The 19,540-nt window shown below is 41.1% G+C and overlaps 1 protein-coding gene across 1 annotated transcript; it reads left to right on the top strand.

The window, feature by feature from the left end:
* Window positions 1–9,386: 9,386 nt before the first annotated feature.
* ccdc112 (coiled-coil domain containing 112) lies at window positions 9,387–18,315 on the top strand (the record flags this gene model as incomplete). The annotated part of the gene is made up of 14 exons (XM_084055464.1): window positions 9,387–9,437; window positions 10,753–10,847; window positions 11,709–11,830; window positions 11,957–12,046; window positions 12,404–12,479; window positions 12,732–12,858; window positions 13,320–13,436; window positions 13,654–13,791; window positions 14,191–14,303; window positions 14,435–14,561; window positions 15,120–15,287; window positions 15,983–16,081; window positions 16,960–17,078; window positions 17,403–18,315. The coding sequence occupies 14 exons, from the start codon at window positions 9,387–9,389 to the stop codon at window positions 17,431–17,433; spliced, it is 1,473 nt and encodes a 490-aa protein (XP_083911590.1). The 3' UTR covers window positions 17,434–18,315.
* Window positions 18,316–19,540: the final 1,225 nt, after the last annotated feature.

The raw sequence follows: 19,540 nt of genomic DNA, 5'->3' as shown, positions 1-19,540 counted from the left end.
ATGAAACTCCAGTCAGAAAAGAGCTGCTGGCACACACAGAGAGACGGCTCTGGATACATCTAAGATACATCTAGGCTTCTAAAATGGGACTGCTGATTCAAGGTAATTGAATGAAAGATGGATTCTCCTCCTGGAGTTGATAGCAACACTGGTCAAGTCAGTTGACATTTCATTATGACTGAGGTGAACTGGTCTAAGATCAGGATTTACACACCTTACTAGGGTAGGGTAATTGTTAAACCTCTTATGTTGTTAGGCAACCAAAACCAACTAAAACTATAACAGCCAATGAGCATAGGATGGCATTACATGTACCAATAATAGTGCACTTACTTACTGGGTTTAGCAGTTGATTGGAAGGTACAGTTATCAATTTAGAAAAATTGAGGCAGGTTGTGTGTCCACCATGGTCCACACACAATGTGCATGTGCATGCATGTTCATACGTAGGCTTGGCTGTCTGGAGAAACTATACTCACCATGTGCAGGCTACAACCAGATCATATGGCGCTCTTAGCACCATATACACTTACAGCACCGGTCAGGTGTCAGTAGGGTTTTTCTCTGTGTGTGTGTGTGTGTGTGTGTGTGTGTGTGTGTGTGTGCGTGCGAGAGAGCGTGTGCGTATGTGTGTGCATGAGGTTTCTGTAAGTTAACTTATACAGGTGCATATGTTAACCCTTAATTGACCAGGCAAGTTGACCAAGAACCCGATGTTTCATCAAAATCCTGGGGCAGCAGTTGTAAGTGGAGGATCAATTTCACACACGGACACATTCATCATGCCTGTCGGGCTACATAAGCACCTGTACGTGCTATATAGTGTAGTGTGTATGTTTCTGATGCATGTAAACCTGCACCTAAGAGAGGAAGACATGTTTATGGCACAAACCGAGACACACTCTCACACACACACACACACACACACACACACACACACACACACACACACACACACACACACACACACACACACACACACACACACACACGCACAGTAGCCGGTTACACAAAAATATCCACCTAGTATGTAAACATATCAAATTCAAACAACAGTTGGGGGAGGGGGTATGGTAGGTTTCAAATTATGGGGAATATGTGAATGTGATCAAGAATTAAAAACTAACTTGCATATCAAAAGTAACAGGAATCATGTGTCATAATGTAACTATGAGTTACATTTAGCAGTTCATTTTTTATTTATAATAAAGAATATATAACATCAATCTATCATCTATCTATAGAATAATGATAGTCTCCCCCATACTAGGTCTGTCTCATATTCTAATAGAATAAATAATACAGATCATATGAGTTTTTAATTGCATTATTTGTATACCTATTTACTTAAACTGGAACTCTCCTACTATGCAAAAGCATGTGTTCCTCACCTGTTATGCCAACCTGTTGAATATTATTCTAGATGTCTCATCTATCAAATTAAGTGGATCTCAGGGCTGATGATGAACACAGAGAACTGTAACACTTCATTTAGAGAAGTGGTTATTTATGTTACTCTCCACCCATGGGAGAGACCATCCAAAATATCTGGACTCAATAATGGATTCAGAATTCTATTTATACTTTGTCACTCTCTCTCTCTCTCTCTCTCTCTCTCTCTCTCTCTCTCTCTCTCTCTCTCTGGTTTATTATCTCTCTCTCGCTCTCTCTCTCTCTCACTTGGCCAGCTATCAAAGTAATTATAGCTGCTGGCTATCATAAAAGTGCTGCCGTAGGAATAGCCTAGGTCTCTGAGGACATCATAGTCAAAGTGTATTAGGGGTTTGTTTATTATCTCTGCCAGGCCAAAGGCCAGGGACAGAAATTATGTTTTCGCCTGTGTCTGTGTGTGCATGATTCTGTTGCTAATCTCACAACACTGCCATAGGCCAAGGAAGACACTCCACCCCAATTTATTTTCCAAATCGACTTGTAATATAAGCTTTGCGTTTTAGCCTATAACTCTTGAGCCTTAGGTCGTATATTAGAAATATATTTTTTCCGTGGATCATGATGCATCTCTCCATGTAGGCCATTCTCATTACTGCCTAACCAGATTTTCCACGACACATCTCAGGAGTCATGTGACATACAGAACTGTCAACAGCCATCCTCTGAGACAGAGTGAGTAGACAGAAATTATACCAATTTTACTAAGATGGGTTGAAAATGATCATGGAAAATTATTTTTGTTTCGTTTAGTTTTGTACTCTTTTGTATTTCATTGCAGTAGCCTACTTCCTATGTCTGCACCAGGGCAGGAATTTCACGGAGGCCATGGCCGTTAAAGCGCCCTCCGTTTGGCCTCCTGGCCTGCCCCTCAAAAAATCATATGGGCATATATATGATTTTTTGAGGCTACAGTGGCCTTGATGCCCCATCCACACTGCCCCAGCCGCCTCTTTCCTCAGAGCTTTTAAACACTAGTGTCTCTTCTTGAGAATCTGATTTTTTTGGCTTTTTCCCCTTTGGCTTTTTATTTAAACATTAAGTGAAATCACTATTTCCATGAACTTATTTTATTTGATGGCCTTCATGCCCTGTCATTTGGCCTTTGTGCCCTCAAAAAAATGTACAACACCAAAGGCCATGTGGCTGTGCCCCTAAAATGTCAAATGTTGAACATAACCCCAGCCTGCATTCTCTTAAAGGCTTCCCTAAATGTAATCCATGTTAAAGTTACAAATGACCTCCTGCTCTGAGCTCTCCTGCGACACCGGCTCACTCAACATCCTCATCCTCCTTGACGTCAGTGCTGTATTCGACACCATCTCATGCCTCAAATCCACCCTCGGAATCTCTGGTACTGCACTCTCCAGATTTCTTGCTTGTGTTGTGTTAAAGTGTGCTGGGTGCATCATCCACAGCACATCACCCACAATTGTTTGTGTAGATTTATCGATTGGGGGGAAAAAAAAAAGAAAGAAAAAGATTGTAGGGAGGGGGCCGAACCAAAGGTGGCCAGGAATCGATAAGGACATTTTACGTCTATGTAGTATTTGCTCTAGCCCACTTGGCTAGCAGGTCACCCACAAAATGTTTACTAGGCTGAGTCAGAGAGCATTAGCCTAGTTGTTGACTAAAGTTCTCTCGACAAGTCAAGGGCATAGACTTCTTCAGTCTACAGTCTCATAGCAATACATGTAATGACATAATCGGATTATCATTTATTTTTTTACAGTCATGTTTATCTTAATACAAATTTTGTATTAAGATGAAAACATGACTAAAAAAATGAATAATGTTCAGATTATTTCATTAGATGTATTGCTTTGGGAACTACAGCTCTTGACTTGTCGATAGAAGCATTGCCCCTTGTTAGATCTTCTCAAATGCAACATCTGGTTCACATAATTCGGTAGGTCACCAATTTTCACCATAACAGTGGCATATTTTCAGAAACGTTTTTGTCTTTTTCGTCATTCAGCAGCCACGAGGTTGCTCATACATACTATCCCATGCCAGTTTGACAATGTCCTAGCAGTGCTGGCAAAAAAACACTATTTCAATTAGTGTCATGACAAATACAATGTATTCAATATGTGTGTATAAATGACAGAATTGCAAAATAACCTCAAGGATGAGTTTAACTTGAACTTTATTAAATATTACAGTAAAAAATTTCAGACATGTTATGTGAGAACAGTAGGCAGAACTCTGACCAGGTCAATGTGAGGGTGAACTGGTTTGAGATCTTGCACAAAGTGAACTATCATTTCAGCAACAGTGTGTGTTCCTCCAGGACACTACTGTACCTCTTCTCTCGGACAGAGAGACAATAAGGAGTCGGACCTGAACCCGAACCCAGCGTAGAGTGGTTCAGTGAATCTGGATGTACAGGTGTGCAGGTGTGCCCGTGTGTCAGGGGAGACTATGTAGAATGACAGAGTGCCAGCAGGCCAGTCCAGATACACTCCTACTCTGTTGGAGTAGGGGGGATTGACAGAGAGGTCAGTGTTCTTCCCTTTGTGACGGAAAGTGTACTTGTTACCATGGCGATCATCCTCGCATAGCAGACGCCAGGACTTGTCATCGGATCCAAACAGACTGTCACAATTCTTTCCTTTCCTGTTTATTCCTGCGTATGTCACTGCTATACCAACCCCTCCATGCCACTCTACCTCCCAGTAAAAACAGCATCCAGTCAGAGCCTCTTTACAGAGAACCTGCTTCCTCGTAACAAACCTGTCCGGATGATGTGCATACGACTGATCTTGTATCACCTGTGCCACCGCTTTATTGTTCTTGGACAGAGAGAGCTTGCTGTTTGCCGTATTCGGGTCCAGTGTGAGTTCACAGAAGTGAGTCGTCCACTTGTTCACCAGCTGAACATTCTGCATCTTCTCCATTTTTAGGACCTTGTTATCTGTTGTCAACATCTTGTTCATGTCCGCATCATCCTGCGTGGCAGAGATCAGTTGGAGGCTCTCCTCCGCCTGCCGTTTCTTTCTCTCCTCCCTCCGCTCTTCCTCCATGGTTTTAATCGTCTCCTCCACTTGCAAGACCTTGTTCTTTTCCGTTGTCATCCGGTTCTGCATGTCTTCGACCCTCTGCTCTGCAGAGAGGAGCTTGTTCTCTTTTGACTCCATCTCGTTCCGCATGTCTTTAATCTGCTGCTCTGCAGAGAGGGCCTTGTTTTCTGCCATCTTCATCCGGTTCTGAATGTCTTCAGTCTTCTGCTCTGCAGCGAGTAACTTGTTCTCTTTTGACTCCATCTCGTTCCGCATGTCTTTAATCTGCTGCTCTGCAGAGAGGGCCTTGTTTTCTGCCATCTTCATCCGGTTCTGAATGTCTTCAGTCTTCTGCTCTGCAGCGAGTAACTTGTTCTCTTTTGACTCCATCTCATTCCGCATGTCTTTAATTTGCTGCTCTGCAGAAAGGGCCTTGTTTTCTGCCATCTTCATCCGGTTCTGAATGTCTTCAGTCTTCTGCTCTGCAGCGAGTAACTTGTTCTCTGTTGACTTCATCTCATCCGTCACGTCTTCAAGCTGCTGCTCTGCAGCGAGACACTTTAGTGACAAAGCCTGTTTGTCATTGATCAGTTGCAGTCTCTCCTCCTGCCATTTTTTCCTCTCCTCCCCCCTCTCGTCATTGAGGGCTGCAATCACCTGGCATTTCCTTTTCTCCTCTGCTTCCACTTCCTCCAACCTCTTTTCCATTTTCAGGATTTTAATCTCTCCAGTCTTCCTCTCTTCCTCCATGTCTTTAATCTTCTCTTCTTGCGAAAGGAGCCTTTCACTCAATTTGTCTTTATTCTCCTCCCATGAATTCTTCTCCTTGGTGATGGTGTGGTTCATTTCCTCCACGGCGGCCTTCAGGAGGTTCTTCTGTTGTCTTTCTCTTTTCTGGACGTATACCACCATAAGTGCCGATACCGCTGACGCCAGGCCAACACCTACCAGCTTCTCACGAAACATGATTGTAACTCTGTTTCTGAAAGTGAGCTATAACCACTGGTGCAAAAATACAAATCGTTCGCTTCAAAGCTGACACACATTTATGTACCCAAACTCTCCCAGTTTGTGCATGCCAGCTGCGTGCTGATTGGGCAGAGCTGTGTGCTGATTGGGCAGAGCTGTGTGCTGATTGGGCAGAGATCAAATTGACTCATAATGGGTGAAATAGGTCCAAACGAGGCACAGGGGCAGGACAACAGCAATTGTAGAGAACAGCAATTGTAGAGAGCAATTGTAGCTACTTGGAGGCCAGTCAATGATGTCAGTACTATGACATCAGGCATCTCAATGTGTGGGTACCATATTTGCCTCTCCATTGACTTCCAGTGTAAAATTAAAGTTCTTAAAAGCGAAATATTAATAAAACATTTTCAAAAGTTGCCCATGACCTTAAGTCATGCATTAGGTAACGGGCACTGCTGTGGATATATCCATATATGGGCATAAAAGGGACACAGTCAGACAGACAGATACAGAGATCTCCATACAGTACATGGGCATAAAGGTTATTACTGGACTAGTCTAAACTAGAAAGATGTGCTCAAATCTCCACCAAGAGGCATGGCCTTCCTCCCCTCCATCGCTGAGTGTGGTGCATGTGATGACACTGTTTTGCGCGTGTATGAAAAGGCACAGTGCAATTGGGGGAAATGGGGCCGATTGTTAATGTCTAGTCAGTTATATTTGTTAACAGGGGCGGACGGGAAACACAAATCAGCCCGGGAATTTAAATGACAGTGCCCCAAAATCTGTCCAAATTTGGCACGCAGCCAAAGTGCGTCAACCAGGTGATCAGTCAGTCTATGAAAGTAATACCAACTAAAGGGGCCAGCATGCAAAGAGGACCAGCTCTCTACATCTGTTGTGTACAGACAGTGTACTTCAAAGGCTTTTGAAATGAAGTCATGTTTCGACGGCATGTGCTTTATGGAAACCGACAAAAGAAATTACTCAAAGAACGTCTAAGTGACAGTAACTGTCAAAATGATCAACTTCATATTAAAATGTGTTGTTCAGCAGATGATCACATGGAGAATCATTCTGTGTGTATCACTATGTGTGGAAGAGACCCAACTTAACATAATGCAACGCATGTTAACAGTATCTTGTCCCTGAACAGACTGATTTTTATAAACCAATAAGGCAACACTTTCCTCACAAAACAATGTAGGTGTGTGTAACGAAGAGGGCCTCCGTTACTCATCTTTGGCACTTCTTTGCACATTGATACTTATTTGGCACTTATATTGAAACCAGTATGGATTGAATCATTTATATATTTGCAAAGCATATGCACTTTAATCATTTGCACAGTATATTTGCACAGCAATGAAAATGCACAGTCATGATTTTAATTGGTTTATTGAACACATTTATTAAACATGAGTTTTTTTTCCTAACCAGCTGAGATGATGACCACTCAGCCTTGGACAGTGTCACCTGGGGAGAGAAAGAAATGTTTGATCATGATGGGCAAGTCCAATATATCCAAGTACAATACACATAAGAGCAAGTGCAACATGTTTCAGTGCAATATAGATTAATGGCAATATATAATGTGATGTTTGATTGTGTAATCTGTAATTTAATACTTACCGGTACTTATTCCTGTTCTGCCTGTTCCAGGGTGTTTGGGCAAAAGCTTCCTAAAGTTGCCCGTGCACCTATATGAAGTTCTGGGCTGGACCACAGTAGAATGGCTGAGGGGGGGTTTGTGTTGTGTATTGAAAGCTGCTAAGGATACGGTAACATGGTTTATTTTGCAATAGTGTGAATAAGTTATATTTACTCACCTATGTAGTTGATATAGATGGAGAGATGTCTAATGAAAAGTTGAGGTGGGTTAAGTGGGTTTTGGATTTGAAGCATGTTCTTTAAGGTTACCTGTAACATGGTAGACTCCACACTTGATTACTCACTTGAGTATACATTGCTGCCAGATACAAACAAACTAATTTATGTGGTAGAACATGGTGCATGCCACCATGTTGCCTTTTTGCTGCTCATGTAAATTTTCAATTTTGTGTAACTTTTTGGTAATTGAAGCACTTTTGGTTGCACTCTACCTGAAAAAATATATTATATATATATATTGTATATTATAACTACTGCAAGTTTGCAACTACAATATGTGCATTTTAGTCTGGGGCAGTGCCAGCGTATTGTTGCATGCCTGCAACCGGAGTGACATTGTGAATGTAGCTGATACAATGGCTTATAATAGTGGCTAGTAGTGTAGATCCCATATGTCAGACAGCTTGCACCCGATTAGCTACTTGCCATAGCTTAGCAGGATGCATATCTCACAGCCTGGAGGGACTATTGCTCTGATATTGTTAACAAACACAAATAGTCTGTTATTCACAGAGTACATCAGTGGTTCTCAAACATTCAAGGACCCCCGAATTCATATGTAATCGCCCACTTAAAAGATGGGGTATAGAAGATAAAATAGTAGTTAAACTGATTTTGATGCTATATTATCCAATTTAGCTGGGGACCCCCTGGAACCCCGTCAAGGATCCCTGGGGTTCCCCGGATCCCATTTTCAAAAACATTGAATTAAATCATATGTACCGGTGTCTATCTTGGTATCAACAAGGACGAGATCACTGGCACTGGTGTCAGGAGAACAACCATCAGCAAGACCAAGGAGCTGATTGTGGCCTCCAGGGAGAGAGCTTGGATTTGAGGTGGATTTGACCATATATATGTATATGTATATGTATATGTATATGTATATGTATATGTATATGTGGACCTACCGATGCATTTTTATTTTACCACAATTGAACAATCTCCCTAGCATGTAAGACTATAGCCTACAGTGTGTCTATACCGTTAATGCTGTACTTCATGTATTGCACCTGCTACTTTTTGCACCTTATGTCTACATACACATACTCTGCTACTTTTTATGCTGTATAAATACACATATCTTGGATTTTTCTTTTGACCATGTTCTTTCCTATACTATGCCCCCCCCCCACCCCTTCTTCCTGAAAACTATGAATGAATGAAAGAATTTCACCCATATCTTTACATCTGTAAAACTGTGATGATGTGATAATAAAGTTGTGTTCCTGGGGTCACTCAGGACCAATGCAATGGACCAGGCCAGCTGTCCACTGTGCTCCGCTCCCTTTGGTCAGTCAGAACCAAAATGCGGTCAGAGAAACATAACCAAACTCTGTTTAAGGCGTTTGGTTTCCAAGTCGTTCCAGAAAAAGGCAGATAGTTATCTGCAGACTCCAGCCATTACATACAACTTACACCAGGGGTCTTCAACAGGGGGTCCGGGACCCCTAGGGGGTCTTCAGAGTTACTACAGGGGGTCCTCCAAATCTTTGTGTGATAGGATTCTGAGGGGAGTGAGGGGAATGCCAAAAACATTAGTTTTAAAACTAGTTTGCCAAAAATAGCAGATCTACAAGCTCACTGCAAGGCGTTGTGTGCTTGTAGATCTGCTATTTTACTCTGCTATCTACTCTTATTAAGAGGTTTGGTGCAGAGGGAAGAAAAGAGCAAACCAAGTACAGAGCCAATGGTCAAGTTTAGTGTTGAGTGGTTATGTCTGAAAATACTCATTAATTAATAGAGGAGCTAATGTGTAAAAAACAATAAACAAAAAAACATTAATTTATACAACATGACAGTGCTATCAAACAAGTCTATGAAGCTAGCTATCTATGAAATCTGTGAAAATGCTAAATCTGCAACACAGATTAAAGGGGGGGGGGGGGTCCCTGCTTCATCTCTCTCTCAGCTAGGGGGGTCCTTGTCCTGAAAAACGTTGAAGACCCCGTGACCTACACCCAAAGTGAACTCCTTCAGCATGAATCAGTAACTAACAGCGTCCTCTGCTGGCGGATGACAATTACGTTACAACAGGTGTCTCTGTTTTGATAAAGTTTGTTTGAGTCAGATTCAATGGCCGCCTTAGCAACCATCCACACTGCTGGCAAACATCGCCTGTCGCTGGTAACGTTTGCATTTATGTTTTTACTAATTTATATGGTGTTCCAAAGATAGCTAAATAATCGGCAGTAGTTGATACATGTTAAACTTAACAGTTTATCAGGTAACAACAGTCTTGAGGGCCCATAGAGACGGACGTCTATGAAACAGTGAAGCCGAGATGAATTTGTACTCTCGTCTTACAGCTGTGTGTGCTTGACGAAAATAGCCAGTGGTGGATTACATTGTTTTACTTAAGTAAAAGTATCAATACTGCAATGTAGAAAATAAATACTCTGTTTAAGTAAAAGTCTGGAATTCAAAATCTACTTAGGTAAAAGTACAAAAGTATTTTTCAAAATGTACTTAAACTACCAAAAGTACTCATTAAACAGAATATCCCATTTCACAAGTTTGCAAATGTGTAAATTGCTTAAAAATCTTTTGAAAATAGCAGATCTACAAGCTCACAAAGAGTTGACACATTGTGAGCTTGTACATCGGCTATTTTCAAATGGCCAAAATGTAGGGCTGAGGTGGTTAATGTATGTATTGTAATAATAATAATCACAATCTAAAAAGTATCTATTAACTAAAGTTTTCAAATAATTGTAGTGTAGTAAAAGTATAATATTTGCCTCTGAGATGTAGTGGAGTAGAAGTAAAAGTACTGAAAATTGGAAATACTCAAGTAAAGTAGAAGTACCTCAAAAGTGTACTGAAGTACAGTACTTGAGTAAATGTATTTAGTTACTTTCCACCTCTGCTACCTACAATGCAAAGCGAAAGCACTGTGGGCTTGTAGATCGGCTATTTTCGTGTTTGCCACCGCAGCCTTTTTTTCTCCACGTAGGACGGCAGTGCAGAGCTATAGCCAAGAATGGCTGATATTCCATACATTGCATGTATGCCTTGAGAGTGCTATGGCTGGCTATACATATCATACTGTATGTAGGCTAATACATGGAAAGAATGTAATTACCACAGTCATTCTAGGGCAGACCAACAAAGGTGACCTCGTTTCCCTCCTTAGTGCGCCCCCTGCATGGTCTAAATAAGGCTGTGTGTGTGTGTGTGTGTGTGTGTGTGTGTGTGTGTGTGTGTGTGTGTGTGTGTGTGTGTGTGTGTGTGTGTGTGTGTGTGTGTGCGTGCGCGTGCGTGCGTGCGTGCGTTCATCTTGTTATATCTCAAGATGACAGAAGTGATTTCAGGAGAAGCGCACTATTGACATTGTAAACTTGCAGACTACTGCCACCACCATTAACCATGCATTTTTCCTACTGTTTCTATTTAATTAAGCTCAATTGATTATCTACATTGAAGTGATGTATTCTTTCAGAATGATGGGGATTTCAGCACAGGTCCACGTGGTCAAGATGCAGATGAGATGAAAGCCTCAGAGTTCCTCAGAGAAGCTGAGAGGACACAACGACTGTGAGTTCACTTATCAATCTGCTTGTGTTGTCTTGAACCCTATAGCAGGGGTCTTCAACGTTTTCAGGCCAAGGACCCCCTAGCTGAGAGAGAGATGAAGCAGGGACCCCCTCTATATTGTAAAAATTCGTGTTTCAGATAAACCTTTGCTGTTCTTTTTTCCCTCTACACCTATAACTCTTTGCCAAAAGTGAGCTTGTAGATCTGCTATTTTTGGCTAAAGTTCTCCTCAGAAAAAGGTATGCAAGGCTTGTGGTTAAGGTGGTTAAGGTAAAAAAAAAGAATCACATCACACAAAGATTTGGCGGACCCCCTGTAGTAACTCTGAGGATCCCCTAGGGGTCCCCCTGTTGAAGACCCCTGCCCTATAGCATCGTCTATTTGCGGTCGGATCCCTATTCTGTTATTCACAGAATAGGGATCCGACCCCAAATAGACGATCTATAAGCTCACTACATGTTGTGTTGTGTTGTGATGCGTTGTGAGCTTTGTTTTTGGCCAAAGATATTTAGTGTAGAACATGGTTCTCAAACCTTTTAATTTCAAAGACTCCCATAACTCTGAGTGTGTACAAATGGATGGTTCCATTTGTACACTCTCAGAGTTACAGACCTGTAAGGGCCCATTTGGAACTCCCTCAAGGAACGCTGGCGGTCCCTCTGAACCCACTTTGAGTACCGCTGGTGTAGAGGGAAAACAGGAGGGGGCCTAGGATAGAGCCCTTGGGAATCCAACGTGGAATCTGGTCAACTAACTATAGGGTTTAAGTCCCTCAAAAATAATAGTTCAGTTGAAATCTTACATGATTTCATAGTTGTTTTTTGCTTTATATTTAACATGTGGATTTCTTTGCTGTTCCAGTGTTGAGAAGGTACAGAAAGAGAGGAGTCTGAGTGCTCAGTGCAGAAAGAATGGCTGGACAGATGTTAGTGGAGAACTGGAAGAGTTTGAGAGAGTGCTGCAGCAATCAAGAAGTACTGAAAGTGAGTTTTATTTCATGATTTATAGTCTTAACATTCATATTGACAACCAAATGTATACTACAAAGACTGTTACACTGTCTAAATAATAAAATAATTTAGACTAAATAATGTTAATTCTTCCCATAGAGATGACTATCCAGAATCAACTGGAGAAGATTCATAATGGCGTGAAGAAGTTTCAGAGACAGTTAACTGACGTGAAGCCAACACCTGAGTGTAAGTCACACAAAATCAAATATCATGATTTTTTTTAACCAAATATCTATGTTGATATTTTACAACTACAATTACAACACTTCATATTACCTTTATGATATGATGTCTCATATCATGATATCATCAATATAATATTGATATATTGTCCAACCCTAAGTCACACACACTTAACAAGATCAAAGAAAAAAAGTGTGCTAATGTCTAGCATACTTGCGCCTTTTTATAACCTCAGTAACAAATAACTGTTGGTGTTTAAGTGTCAGTCTGCAATATTGGTAGAACATCTTTTGCTGTGTCATGAGAATACTGTGAGGAGGATGAGCTGTTTTCAGCCATAGTCTTTATTTCTGTTTTCAGTGGTTGAAAATCTAAAGGAAATAATGACAGAGGTGGAAATCTCAATTAACACTTTCAAGGCGGACCAGTGCTTACGGTAAAAGGACAAAATCAATTATGAGTTATGACTAATTTATAACAGATATGAACTCACGTGAAATAGACTTGTATGCAATGTTTTCAGTGTGCCGAAGTCTGTGATAAGTAGACAGAAAATGTTTTCCAATGTTAACTCCCCTGCTGTTCTCTTCTGTTTCTTTGAATCTCTCCTTTGACAGTTATCAAAAAATTCAACAGATAATGATAAAAATATGATTAGTAGCCCTGTCTGTTTATCTCCCCCTCTCAGCTTTGAGGAGCTTTTGAAGGAGGAGAGGATTTGTTATCAGGAGGTCGCTGCCTATGAGAAGAAACTTGAAACCTGGAGCTTTGCCGTCAAGTTGGACCCTAAATTGCACCCAGCTCCTCTAGTCAAGGTCTTGACTCCATTCCTCCCTTCTTTTCCCTTCTTGCCATGCATTAGTCAATGAATTCTGGGAAACTCAAGGTTTAACATGGTGTGACAATAGTGACAAATAATCAGTGATTTTCTTTACATTAGCATTTCTTTAGATCAGAACAGTTACCAGAACAAGCCTGGTAACTGTTTGTAAAATCAAGCCTTAAGTATTAATTTACTATTAATACTATGATTACTATACCTAAAATATGTTTCTTAAATCTTTTTGTGACATGAGACTAGATATTGTCTGTGATTGGATTTTGAATATCGTAATATTGTGATATGTCATAAGTATTGTCTTTTTCTGGTTTTAAATGCTTCATTACAACAAAGTGATGTAATTTTCTGAACACACAATATCGATATTGAGGTATTTGTTCAAAATATATTGTTATATTTGATTGTGTCCATATTGCCCACACATTCCTGCTCTAGGTGTCCAAACCTGACGGGGACGTCCCTTCAGAGGTCAGGGCCCTGGAGGCTTTTCTGCAGAAGACAGGAGGTCCTTATGGGGGCTGGGACCAATACGACCACCAAGCCTTCCTCAAGGTAATTAATTTGACCTGAAACACTTATGTTTCATGCAAATGTTATTAATATGCCTGACTCAGGGTCTTACATTCAGGGAGTACCTTTATTTTAGCTCTCAAATGAGATGGCAGGTTTTTATTTTATTTTATCTATCGGTCTCCAACTCATAATACTTATCCTATTCATTAATTTAACTTATGTTAAATACTGAATGCTGAATACCATTGAAATAAAGGTGTGGACCAAGCACAGTGGACGACCAGCCTTCAGAAAAGAAGCTAAGCTGTATCTGCCTGGTAAAAGTCTGGAGGAGATAAAGCAGCATGAGGACTGGTATCAGGAACTGATCTGCCTGCAGGACAAGAAGAGAGAGGTACAGTAGAGATGTTTCATTTCTTTGCAAAAAGTGTGAAGTTGTGCACTATGTGTTAAAAAGCACTTTAAACATCATGACAACTGAGACCTGCCGCCTCAATTGAAGTAGAAGTAACATCCCTCAAAGGTGGCATAAGATGACCATTTATTGTTTAAAAAAAAAGAGAGGGGGTGGTGTCCCCCCTTCAGTGACAGGGGTCTGTCCATCTCTCCAGCTCTATAGTCTCCCCGTTTCTCCAGCTCTTAAGTTAACAGAAAAAAAAATGTCAGGTCGGTAGGACCTATGCCAATTTTATCCAGTCAGGAGAGAAAACCCCACAAAGAATATTCAGCTTCAATTTGATGTGTTCCAGTTCCAATTTTGTCTGCTCATTGTTTTCTTGTTCTTCATCACCAGGCCATCCAGCAGTGGAAGGCCAGCAGGCAGCAGGAGCGCCAGGCCAGGATCCAGAGCCAAGAGGAGGCTCATAGGAGGGGGAGAGAGAACAAGACCCAGACCCAGCAACACAGGTGAGGAGAACAAATTGGAACAAATAGAAGGGGATTTCTAGGCCATTACTGTGTAACAGATCCCGCAATTGTCCCCTGTGAGCTCACTTGTATTTCATGCAATCCACATTTGCATTTGTTTGCTCTTTAAGGGCTGAGGAGGAGAGGAGAGAAGCGGCACATCGCTTGGAAGAGTGGAGGGAACAGCAGAGGAAAAAAGAGCAGCAAATACAGGAGCAGAGACTGGCTGAGGAAATCTACCAGATGAGACAGGCCAAGGTGGGGTTGGAGTCAGTGTGGCATTGTGGGTGTGTGTGAATATCTTTATTGGCATGAGCAACTACATATGACATAATGCTTGTACCTGGGGAACACACGTCCAATTTTCGTCATATTTACAATGGCTAGATTAAAGGTTTGTCAACAATATTTGGTAGCACATATACATTCCGTTTTTTGTATCACATTTCACTTCAGCTTCATTGATAAATCGTTTTGTGATTATGTCTTTTTGAACATTTCTGTGCACAGAAATTTGACTTTCGAAGAAAATACGGCAGTATAACGCAGACTTAGTCACAGTGACGTTCGATGTGTCCAGGCCTTTGGAAATGATCAGGTCTAGAGTGTGTCTGTGGTCATGTGTTTGCTCATTGACATGTTGTGTCATTCCATAGTTATCAAGAACACAATTACAGTTCTTCTGACCACTTGTCCTTGGGTTTGCCAACCCATATGTTCATGGGTGCATGACTGTGGTGCGTTCTGGTGAAAATCTAATTCGCTTTGCTGGTATGTTCTTCCTTTTAAAACTGACATTTCTTTCCTGTCCATCAGGAGGAGCGTCGCCGCCAGTTGGAGGTCAAACTGACCATTGAGGAGCAGCTTCGTCAGAGAAGGGAGGAGGAGGAAGCCCAGGAGAGGAACAGGAGAGAGGAGGAGCAGAGACAGCTAGGGGAGCGGAGGAAGGCGGCAACAATGGGCATCAAACGTTTCCAGGAGAGGGTAAACACTTGAGAAGTGATGGGAATGTAGTTATTTTATACATGTATTTAGAACTACTTCAAGCTTTCCCAACAGTTTAACTCTTTAAGCCAAAATGTCGTTATAAATTTAATTGACCTTAGATCTTATTTTAAGAATTTGTACAGCGTGCGTGGCTCTGTAGATGCAGAGCATCTACAAATGGGTCTGTCTATTTGTTTGTCAGCTGAATAAACAAACAGGACCACTGGACCTTGCAGCACCAAATTTGTATCATTTAACTCTCTGGTCCACATTTTGTTTTAAAATACAAAATTACTATATATTTTTTGTCAGGGCTGGTATGGTAGACTTTAATGGTTTAAAGGACAAATACTGGGGAAATTAACTGTTAGATATTTGATTTATTTTTTAAAAGAAATAAAGTAAATCCACACATTAGACTCTGCTCCACCATTTACTCAAGATGGACAGTGTTTCAGTCCAATGTAGACCTTCAAGAGGTTAAACTGACAGATCAGATGATCAGATGTCGGATCGAAATGTTTTCTGTCTTGAGTAAATGATGTAGTCTTGTGTGCAAGTTTCTTATCCACATAATTTACTGTTTTCCACACAGCACCTGCATTGAATGTATTTTAACTAGACCACAGTGTATGACAAAGATGACACAAACATTATCAATCCTTGATCATTGATTCTCTGTTGTTCTGTAGGATCTCCACAAAGTGGAGAAAAAGATTCAGGAGAGACAGCTGAGTGAGCATCAGGAGATGGAGAAACAGAAGAGAATTGCTGCCAGGATCAAAGAGAAGGTGACATTTAAGCCTAAATGTTTTGACTGGGATCCTCTAAAGAAACCCAGATGGGGCATGCCGGTAGATGGCCGGATAAGTTCATAAACCTCATAATTGCAATTTCCTTTGATTCCAGCTGGAACCTGTGTTGCATGTTCTCTCTGCCCTCAGTTTCTTCCACTATTCCTACTATCTATCCTATCTAATTAAGTGAAGAAAATCTACTTTGGAGTGTCATCCACTATATGGATGGACCATCCATCATATGAATCCTCTAAAAAAATGTTTTTGTTTTGTTCTAATTTTTCCTCCCTATTTAGTCATTTCCCTGTGTGAACTGTCCCTTTCTCTGTCTAGCCCCCTGTTGCAGGCCTGGGGACAGCATGGTGATGGGTCTCCATGTGCTTCCTCTGATGCACATGGGGTTACTACTAGCCTCTTCTTTTCACATGACATTGAGGAGTTTCACTGGGAGAGTGTAATGCACATGGACGTTCACTTTACCTCGACCAGCCAGCAGGGGTCACTAGTGCAGTCACAACTAAGGACACATTCCCTTGCCGGATTCCCACCCATGAACAAACAGGGGCAATTGTATTAGTTGGAGTGTCCGGGCAAGCCTGGCAAATTAACCCTGGTCTATCCTGGGTCAGGGTGTTTTACCTTGATTCCCTGCAACGTCTGTCTCAACATGTCCTGATGACACTGCAGCTTTAGACTAGTCTGTTTGTCACATTGGAAGCCTTGATCTTAGCAAGATCAAATGTCATAAACCAGTCTGAAAATGATATTCTTCCGAGTGTCCACTTTGCATTATGTCAGGCCTTGTTGTTTAGTAACACTTACAGTTTATTTCCTGCAGATAATAAATAATAATAACTTTGTTGCACATTCAGGTGGAGGTCCACATCAGCCGAAACCCCTCCAGACTGACCCAACCCACTAAAGGGTGGGAAGAGCGAATGAAACACATTGGGCCCTCTGGGAGTGGACCTGTCCTGCACATGTTTCACAGGTGACTTTATAGTTCTAATTAACCTGCTACTTGTTTTGGGGGGAAATGGTGGTGGTTAGTTGTTTGATTACACAAAATTATTCTTGAGGAAGAAAAGTGAAATAAAATTATAAAAATTGTAGTTTGAATACATTTTAGATATAATTTAGTCTTTTTATGGCAGATGAAATGAAACCATCTAACTGAAACTAACAGTGATATATCACTAAATTGGCATTAATCCTGGATTACAGTTATACTATAATTGGATTACAAGAATAGTATTAATTGTTAAGCATGTCCAGTAGTGCTGGCTGACTTTGTGTGTGTGTTGTTTTGTTGCAGAGCTGTTCCCAGTTGGAGACAAGGCCTTTGATTACCACCAGTGGAAGTCAGCTGGACAGTTCTTATTGTTCATCAAGATTACAATGTTCATGCAAATGTTTTATTTATTTATTTCATTTTATTTAGAGTAGCCAATTATTTTTGACCCCTTTTTCTCCCCAATTTAGTCGTTATGCCAATTGATTTCTCCCCACACACATTTCTGTGTTGTCACTGCTGTCGTATCCCACTGACTCACCTGCCAGTGAGGAGCCCCCACCGGGAGGACGTAGAGGCTTCGTACTACTCCTCCCGCCCAACACTCCCCGCTGACAGGTGCCGCCCCAGCCCGTAGGAGTACGTGCAGTGACCAATATCACCCTCACTCTCCCTGCCCGGCTTCCCTCCCCCGAACACGGGCCAATTGTGTTCGTGTAGATGCTCGACAAAGCCGGATGCACCATGGTGGATTCGAACCCACAACCTCCGTGGTGGTGGGCAGTGACTTTACCACTACGCCATCCGAGCGCTCATGAAAACGGTTTTACATAACATACAGTATATTTATTTTTACGGTGTGGCACCTAGGAGCGGCATTGGTTTATTAGGTGGGAATTGGAAGGATCCCAGTTTTATCCCGGCTCCCCAGATTAGTGTCAAAGTTTCCTTGAGAGCAAGACATTTACTTACCCTCAGGGTCCCCACGGTCATGAAATTCCTGGAAATATTTTGAAATAAATAATAAATAAATCCAGTACTGGAAAAGGTTTGAAATTGATCAAACATCATCAAAGGTCCTGGAATTTATCAAGGGTCCTGGAAAAATATTTGGCTATGCATTGTTTTTGGCTATTGATTTTGTTAAAACAAAACATTTTCATAAACATGAATAATATTACACAAAATATGTAACATAAGTAGTTTTTCGCCGAACGGGCTGTGTGACGGCAGCCTAATGTATGTCTCAAACTTTATTTTTGCTACACTGCCTATCTTTGGGCATTCTACATAGGAGTAAGAGACACATTATTGCGCCGAATGATTGCTATATAGGCCTGGAAATTGGGCTAAATATTCTGGAAAAGTTTTGGAAATTCATTGCTAAAAATGTGTGGGGACCCTGTACCCTTAAATTCTCCCAATGAGATGTCTTGCATGGTTTTATTCACCCATCGGTGTGTGAATCTTTATGTGAAGGGGTGAATAAGATAGTCAAATGGGATTTGCCCTCAATGCCCACATACCTGACTACTTACTCCAAAAAAGTGAGTCACAGCCACCAAAATGTGGAATGCCTTTAAAAAATGACTGGCTTTAAAAGATCACTGGCTATCTTCAAAACAGGCCTAAAGATCCATCTTTCAGGAGACCAAAAGGGGAGGTAAACTCATTTTCCCATAGAAAGGAGATTTTTTGTATTTTTCCCCCTTTTCTACATAATAGTGTTTTATATTTGTTGATGATATTGTATTTTGGTGTTATTTTGATGCTATGTTGATGAATTGAATACATAGGACCACAATGGAGACAAGTCCCCTGGACTTTTTTGTATTATCCTTTTAGCCCAAATGTCTGACTGTACCTCGTGCTGTTTACATGTTTCTAATAAAGTATTCAATCAATCAATCAATCAATCAATATTATGCACCTTATAAAGTGCTTTGGAGAAAGGCGTCAGGCGCGTGTGTATGTATGTGTGTGTATGTCTCTGTCTGTCTGCCTAATCTCACAAACCAATGGACCAATCTGTGCCAAATTTCTTGTGCACGCTGTCAGTAGGCCAAGGAAGTCAACGCCCAATATTTTTCACATATTGTCTCAGATCCACCGTCCTACCATCCCTCCATATTTGGGCAAGAATAACATCATCAATATGACATCATCAGCAAGGTGTCAGCGATCCACAGGGATGCCTAGCCCTAGAATGTCTGTGATCTTACATACATTTCATGTATTTGGAATATAAAATGTATGTAAGATCACAGACATTCTAGGGCTAAGGGATGTCATGGCGTTATTAGACCCTATCTTGTTTAAATCCGATCTGGAGGGTTGGGGACCTACTGTACATTGTGCCTTTGTTTAGTTGTATGCTGCATGATGTGCAGTGTTGGGCAAGTTACTTTATATTTTTAATAGATTACATATTACTTCTTACC

Source organism: Gymnoscopelus microlampas (assembly GCF_963454915.1).
Source record: "Gymnoscopelus microlampas genome assembly, chromosome: 4".
Taxonomy (NCBI): Eukaryota; Metazoa; Chordata; class Actinopteri; order Myctophiformes; family Myctophidae; genus Gymnoscopelus; species Gymnoscopelus microlampas.
Note: the sequence above shows the minus strand (reverse complement) of the source record. Positions and strands in the feature narration are given on the sequence as shown.